This window comes from Cephus cinctus, unplaced genomic scaffold, assembly GCF_000341935.2.
Source record: "Cephus cinctus unplaced genomic scaffold, Ccin1 Ccin1_scaffold0108, whole genome shotgun sequence".
Taxonomy (NCBI): Eukaryota; Metazoa; Arthropoda; class Insecta; order Hymenoptera; family Cephidae; genus Cephus; species Cephus cinctus.
The window spans coordinates 131,881-140,036 of record NW_014332843.1 but is presented as its reverse complement, the minus strand read 5'-3'; the positions used below and the strand labels follow the sequence as shown (position 1 = coordinate 140,036).

General features: G+C 33.8%; 1 protein-coding gene across 11 annotated transcripts in view; it reads left to right on the top strand.

Annotated features, from left to right (window-relative positions):
* Positions 1 to 411: 411 nt before the first annotated feature.
* The window catches only part of LOC107274785 (KH domain-containing, RNA-binding, signal transduction-associated protein 3), a 137,852-nt gene continuing 130,107 nt past the window's right edge, over positions 412 to 8,156 (top strand). For 7 of the 11 annotated variants that reach the window (XR_003061920.1, XR_003061921.1, XR_003061917.1 and 4 more), the window contains exons 1-2: positions 412 to 504; positions 2,378 to 2,584. Coding sequence is in view for 4 of the 11 variants with exons in the window: in XM_015754297.2 (XP_015609783.1) it covers positions 459 to 504; positions 2,378 to 2,584 (253 nt within the window). In the remaining 7 variants the exon portion in view is untranslated. Of the gene's footprint in view, positions 505 to 2,151; positions 2,585 to 8,156 lie in introns of those variants that run through there. The other 4 variants (XM_015754297.2, XM_015754296.2, XM_015754299.2 and 1 more) reach the window with 3 other exon arrangements.

The window sequence follows — 8,156 nt, the reverse complement described above, 5'->3', positions numbered from 1 at the left end:
AGGGCCGGAATCTCATCGCCGCCAGAGGCCACTGGACACCCCGAGCTACGCCAGTGAGGCTGTGACTATGTTCCGCGTGGCTAGCGAACTTACGACCAGGATGTCAAAGTGTTGCGCTTAGTCCGCGATTGGAACTTTTATTTTACGCCGTCCTCCCGAGTATTATGTATCGTTGCTTAGTGGAAGGCTCCGGCATCTACCGAATATTGTCGAAGTCCGTCTCGTAGGGGTAAGGCGATTTAGCCACAGATGTCACTCTAGCTCTATATCGTGTGTTTTATCGAGGAATAGTTCCAACGGCATGACTTTTGTAACGGCGTAATAATACTAGTATTGTAAATCCTCCCGAGGATCTTATTGGCTATTTAAGAGCATTACTTTTGATTGTTAGTGGGGGATGCGAGTCCCAGCCCTACAGTGAAGTTTGCGGGTAGAACATTCTTGTGTGAGTTACCATCATGGTCGGGTGTGAATTTTGTATCGTCAGCAGTTTGAATAATACCGGTAAGAATCTTGTAACGAGTCACGAAATCTTTTCCATACGTTTTCCATATCTTTCCTATTGTTTTCGCGTTCACGTTTTTTCCAGAGCCTCCGCCTATGGATGATTTCCGTATCACTAACGTGGAAAAGATTCAGTGTATCGCCTATATTTCTTTAGTGAACTATTATTTCTTGATTTTGTAATATTCTCTTAGCGCAAAAGTCTCGTGACCCTGGTGACCTAACAGAAGGAATCTGCGAGTTCTCGCTTCACGAGGACGCGTGTAGTGTATCGTGTTTGTCTCGCTTCCTGAGACTTCACGTATCGTCGCGTGTATCCCGCTTCACGGGAATTCACGTATCGTAGACGAAAGTTTCGCAAATGAATTACTTTGTATTTCGTTTGATTTCCCTAAATTGTTATCAACTTCATTTATTTGACTTGTTTCGAAATTATTATTTGTTAATTGTTGAAATTCTCAATCGTCCTAAATAAAAGGACACCTGTTATTGTTTTCTATTCCGAGGTTCTCATTCTCCTAGTCAATTCCCTTATCAACACCTCGGTGATCCTTGCACCTCTACCATCTCGCGAATTATCTGTGCCGGTCAGTGGCACTCTCTCCGTCCCTTCTGGAATTATTTTGCAGATTTTGTTTCGTGACGCAAAGGTGCGTTTGACGCCCAACTCGGTCTTTGTCAGTATCGTATTCGAGGGAGATAGAAATTTATTATTTGTCGACGGAAAATCAGATGTTTTGCTTCGAACGGCTCGGGTAATCAACTTCGATTATAACTTTAGAAGAAATTTTCGTCACAATACATATATTTCAGTTATTAGAAATCCATTGTTATTTTGCTGGGACCCATATTGAATAATACATTTTTTGGGTGAGACTCTTTCGGATCGTTATAATACGCAAATATTTTTCTCAAATGTTGCACATGATATTAATTAATCTTACTTCACTCTAACTCGCCATACCTGGGACAGGATTCCAAACTAGTGATACCACACGTTACGCAGCGCTACGCTAACACGTTTTGGAAATAGTGTTACGCGTGGAGATGAAACGAAAGGGGAAGGAATATGTTACATTGCACCATATCCAAAAGTGCTAGCGTAGTATGTGATATCGCTAACTCGGAGTTCGGTCCCTGATCTGATGGATCGGGAGAAACACTGCATTTTCATCTGTTCTTCATGATACGTGTTCTGTAAATGTTATAACTTTTGAACAAATTATTTTTTGCTGTTGCACTATAGTTTCTTTTTATTAGAGTACGGTATTTCGATTTTACTATAATTTAACCTAAAATTACGTATTTATTAAAAAATTAAATTAAAAAATTATATGAAATTATACATATAGCAATGAAATTGTCAGTCTGGCAGACCATATGTGGCATCCTAAGAGTAAAAAATTGATATTACGAGCTAGGGTTAAATCCTGCACGATAAAAACGTAGTTGTTCACTATTTGTTAATAATAGCACGTAAACATAATTTAAAAAACATTTATTGCTTTCTGCATTAGCTTGAAAAATGGAATGAAATAGGAATATTAACAGTAGCGCTGGGAGCGGTTTCGACTTCAATTGGCTCAGATATACATACATATGGATATAGAGTGAAGTAGAGAGATGGAGAGAGAGAAAGATATCTGCGTGACGCTTGCCGTCGCATAGGAACAACGCGTCATATTCCGCCATTGTGGATATAGCATACGCGTGGCGCCGTTCATTGTTGGATACCCTGTTGTACACAGTGTTATTTTTGAGAAATTTCGTGTACGTTGCAAACAATCGTTAATAAACTTCAGTTTTCTTAAGTTGTGTTAGATCGTAAGTGAACGACACTGCCAATTGCATACGAGTTAAAATATTTGTTCAGTCATGGCAGACAGATCAAGTAACGGCGAATATAAGTATCAGAGAGACGATAGCATGGAAAACAAACCACGGATTCCACTTGAGAAAGAACGCGATGAAAAGGATCATCAAGCAGACAAGGCTGGTGAATATGTACGTGAACTTCTACAAGAAAAGCTTGAGCTTGACGCTCAAAAGTGGCCCAATGCTCATCGTTTAATCGACCAGGGTGAGTCAATTTTTCATAAATTGTGTTTATACATTGTTCATAATATGCTGGGAAACAAGTTTTCTTTATAATAATTCCTACTGAATATAATTCATTCACTGGATTCCTATAAATCATCACAGTTAACAAATTAATGTGGTTGATCTTCCTGTTACTGGTATGTAACCTATACATATAACTTAACACAAAAAACTACTCAAAAACTATTGCTTATTGTATAGCATAGATTGCTAAATATATGGTAGTACTGCATCGATATGTTGATACAATCAATATATCTAATATAACTAATTGATCCTTTTTGCCAATAGAAGTAAACTCAAGTTCTCCTCGATATGTCAACAACACAGTTATAAATTTATCAAGGTCTCGTACAATAATCTTTATGAATATAAAGGTGCTATTCGTGTAGCTTGTATCAAAGTGTCTGGTTTAGGCCAATGAGAGATTGTAGTACTATTATATGGAACTTGCATGATAAATATGATATAGATAGGTTTACAATCGATTACTTATAGATTGTAATTATAGAAATTTTCCAACCTTAAAATTGTATTTTGGGTATGATAGACGCTATTGTAACTTTTATCTGTTCATTATTTGAAGTTTACTTATATAAATAATATTTTATTTTTAACAACCAGACTAATTTTTAACAATGAATATTGTATTTTTAATAAATATAGCTAAAGCTCAAGAAGAACATGCAGTAGTTTTTATGCGTTAAATGTGGAAAATTAAGTCAGGACAATAGCAGTCTATGAGACTTGGAGTACCGTTAATTTAATTTTATTGATATTTACAGTTTTAAAGTTAAATTGGTTATAACAGTATATATTTTTATTATAAGTTATTAATATTCTAATATAATTCTATACCATTATAAGCATTTTGTATCTTATTACTATGTATATAATTATAAATGACATATAGCATTTTCCATTTGATTGTATAACTAATATTTGTGACATTATTAGGATATGTACAAAAGACTATAATAGTAAGTATTATTTATGAAATTATCTATATTTTATCTTATGGGCCAATTTGAAACTGAATTGTGTAACTTACTATAAGCGTACTGAAATTGTGTCATTATGTATCGTTGTTACATGAACTTACAAAAAATTGGTTTGGCAGGTGACTTTCTATGATGTTTGACGACTGCTAGTGCTGTCGGCTAACTTTTTAATTCTGTCATAATTTTAGCAAAATGGAAACTTGCCGTGTGGTACTTCTGGAAAAACAAAAATACATTTTTACATCATTTTTCAGTTATTTCGTATAAGGCTGTTTTAAAATTGTCACAAAGAAAAATATTTCATATCAATTTTTTGATTCTTCCATAATATAAAAATATCAATGATTGCGTGATTTATAAGTATATGTTTAGTTTGTGTAGTGTATTTTTTCAAAATTGAGATGTCGGTATCAAGTATTTCACGAGATTGATGATTTGTCATGTAACAATTGCTACAGCTGGTTTAAAACGGATATAATGTACATATACATCAGTAACAGGGCTGTAGAGAATGTCATTAAACTGTAGGAAATGTCATATTATTCAGGAGTATTGGTGTATATAAATCTATACCCTCACGAAAAAAAGGAAATGTAAAACATATAAATAACACCACTTATCAAATTTTTGTAAATTGACAGTGAAATTTTACTTTCAGTAAAAGGTTATTTAGTGAATATTATATGAGTATAATTTTTCTAAGATAATATACAAATCTTTGTTCACTGTTAGTGTTAATATCTATTTTAATTGTTATGTCATGAAACAATAATACCTTGTTATGACATTAAATGTAATGAGTGCATATCTGTGTACATATGTTGTTGAGGTAGTAGCATTATACAAATTGTTATTATATGATTTTGTATTAACATATATATACCAAATTCTAGTAATCTAAAAAAATTTATCATGAAGGCAATTCGTAAAGACAATGAATCTGTTAAATTTTTTATGAAAATTACAAGTACTATAGACAATCAAATTTGGTAGCTTTAAAATCTCTGTATTGCTTATTATATAATAGTTTACACTAGTTCGAAGGTTGTAGACGGTACTTTTTAATAAGATTACAACTATTAAAATTAAACTATACACAAGCTTTTAGAGTATCATCTTTAATGACAGTTGTTATTTATATCTAATTGGTATATTTTTTAACAGTTGTAAAACTCGACGTTCTTCTTCATAATATTGGAACATACAATAGTGCCATCAAATAAAACTTATCAGTAATCAGGATAAATACATATTAGGTGTAACGTATTACAATAAATTATGAAGTTGTATGTAGAAATGTGGTTTACGCATGGAAGTTCTCGGTAAGGCACAATGTGCTTTTCTCATTTCATTGGCAGGTTGCTTTGTCTGAAAATTTAATTGTCATTACGTACTATGCTCTATTCATTTTGCATAGTTGCCTTATTCACTGTTCTGTAGCGATAAGGTTCGCGGAAATAAGGCTCTATATTAAGAAAATTGAAACACACCTTTTGGTTTTCCTCGCGAGCGTTGTTTCTTGGTAACTTTTATTGTTCAACAAATACTATAAGCACTAGAAACTTTACGTAACCTAACATCATGATTAGTTTGTATCTTTATGTATATAATACAATCGTTTGTATATAATATAATCAATATATCAACCAGGATTTTTTAACACCATTTTTTACATATTGATTATTGCAAAATTATTTTTATTTAAGTTGTATATTATACATACTAATTGTTATTAAATTTCGTTTAAATTGAAAAAAATGTAAATTGCAACAGAATTATGATAGGGTTAAAATTATCACAGCTGATATGATGACCACTATGAGTAATCATTTTATCGTTAAAAAGGAGTTTAGCGTTTGAAACTGAACAGATAAGAGCTAGAGCCCTTTATGTGGCGTTGAGAAGTTTCTACCTTTTCTTTTTTATTATTTTTGCAACGAGAGATTTATAGGTTAAAGAAACTAAGTATGATTTTACATTTTTTGGATGCATTAATACATATTTTACACGTCTCCCATAGTTTTTATATCCAGTTGTTTATTTGTATTCATTTATAAACGAATAAATTTAAAAATATACGATTTTTTTTTAGTTGGTTTCTCGGAAAGTATTTAATTATAGAGGCTGAACATTTTACCGAATATTCTGGACATACCAAGGAATAATATATGTTTTTTCCAGAATTTTGTGCACGCTAGATTTTGTTTTCTAAACAAATTATCTGTTATACTTCTATATGATGGCCATACTGGATTTTGAAAATTAGACATGAAATTCGTAATTACCGACCTGAGAAACCTATATGTATATCGCGTATCTGGTTCATATTTATTATGATTTATACTAATTTACCCCTACATGGGGTATTCGATCCGACATTTTTAATTTTTTGAAATTTGACGTTATATTTGTAATCAGCGATCCAAAAGACACAAGCCCTTATTCAGAACCCGCTTTTAGTGCCAATAGCGCGTTTTAAAATTATTTGTTAGTGAGTTTGAAGGTGATCGTATTCAGAACCGTTTTTATGGTCACTCTTAAGGTCACTAACGGCTATTAGCGCGCTATTAGTGAAAAAGCCTATTCAGAACCGCTTTTAAGCATTTAACCCTTTCGTTATGACGATCCGCTTCGCTAAAGTGACGCCTAGAATGACGCCTAGAATGACACACAGGTTGTCGCATGGGTACCGACTATAGTCGACAGTTAAAGGGTCGAAAGGTCTATAGTCGAAAGGGTTAAAAGTGCGCTATTAGGCGCCATCTTGGGACTAACAGCGACCTGTTCGGTGATGTGGGTAGGGACATGTTTAAAGTGACAGGTGGCTCAAATATGGTAGAAGAGATGGAGGCTATTGCCGAGGTGGACGAAGTCCGCGATGTTAATGAAATGAGAGTAAAAAATCCGCAAGTTTTTCGAGAGAGACGTGATCCGTTTCGTACGTGACGTCATCCTTAGGCATTTCGGCCGTGTTGAATGCTCAGAGGCTATCAGATTTGTGGGGACCTTCATCCTCCACAACATTTTCCAGGCAAATTTCAATGATTTTGAAATTGAGCCCGGAAGGTTTTAATAGGGCAGGACCTCCACTTGTACCACTTGCACACTTGCAATAGCAAGAAATAGTCTTCTTCACTGCGAGTTTACACCGCTGCTATGCACTTCTTATATCTTTCCATTCCCTCTTAATTCCAGTCGCTGCCATTTTCTCTGTTAGTCTCATCTACTTTTTTGCAATCTAATATTATTTGGTTTACTCTCTAATATATCACGGTTGTCGCTTATAAATTGTACGACTAATGCTTTTTCTTCGAGGGTAAAATTCTCCTTTCGTTCCATGATGATCTACAACCATTTATTTTTGTCATTCTCATGTTATGCCTGTGTTATAATAGTTATACACACACACAACATTTATACGTTTTTACCGTATTAATTGAATATTAATAGCTTGCCTCTACAACAGGGAATTCTTGAATTTCGAATTTCAAATATAGCTGCAGTTTTCATCAAATATGAAGTTCGCGCTTTTCGAATGCCACCGAATACTCCCGGACTCAATCGAATATGCCCGAGTCTCCCCGAATGATTCCGAACGCGATTGAAAGTACATGTTACAACACGCTGCTTCCCTGTTAGCGCATCGCTAGCTAAAAGTGGCTTAAAAGTGAGTTCTGAATACGGTCACTTACAACTTGGCGCAGTCACTTGTAATTAATAGTGACTCTGTTACATCTTAAGAGTGAGTTTTGAATACGGACTATAGAATTGCAAAATATCACCAAAATCCGCCAGGAAGAAAAACTTTGGCCGTACAAAGGGTTAAGGGAACTAGCAAGATTTCAACTGACAAAACGCGTTTAAAATCGGGTATACGAGAATCGCCCGGTTTATTATAAATGTTCAGAGCTGTTCGTTTATTTATTACAGATTAGAGATTATTTATTTTATTATTATAGAATCAAAACTTTCGTCAAACGTTCGAAAATTGTTTCTATAAAAAAAGTTATCAACAAATAAGTCAATGCGTGTTTTCTCTGTGTGGCACGATTTGCACTAAACAAATGGAGATTTTTTAATCTCCTTGGTAGTTTCCTGAGAGTTTGAACCTAAAAAATGAAACACTAACCGTGTACCCACATTTGTACAGTGGGCTCTCTATTTTGTACTTTGTCAATTTTTTCATCAAATAATATTTTAATTTCTCTAATGACGCTCGATATTTCAACATCTTAAAATGATTTTTCGTCCACATTTTCGAAATATAAATACGTAAAATTGCCGGAAATACCAAAACATTAAGACCATATATACTCAACTGAGCACGCAAATTTTGCTCAGTCACGTCTGGCACGTTTATGTATAAACCTCACGGTTGCCTATCTTAATTTGATAATAACTAAAAATGAGTAATGAATTAAGATATCTAAAATCACCTATGTAAGAAAGTAAGTTGTAAGAAAAATTGTGTATTTTTCATTTCTTAATCACTTCTTATGAAATTAAAATACAGCGTTTATGGGACATATACAGAAATATGTCTTACATTTC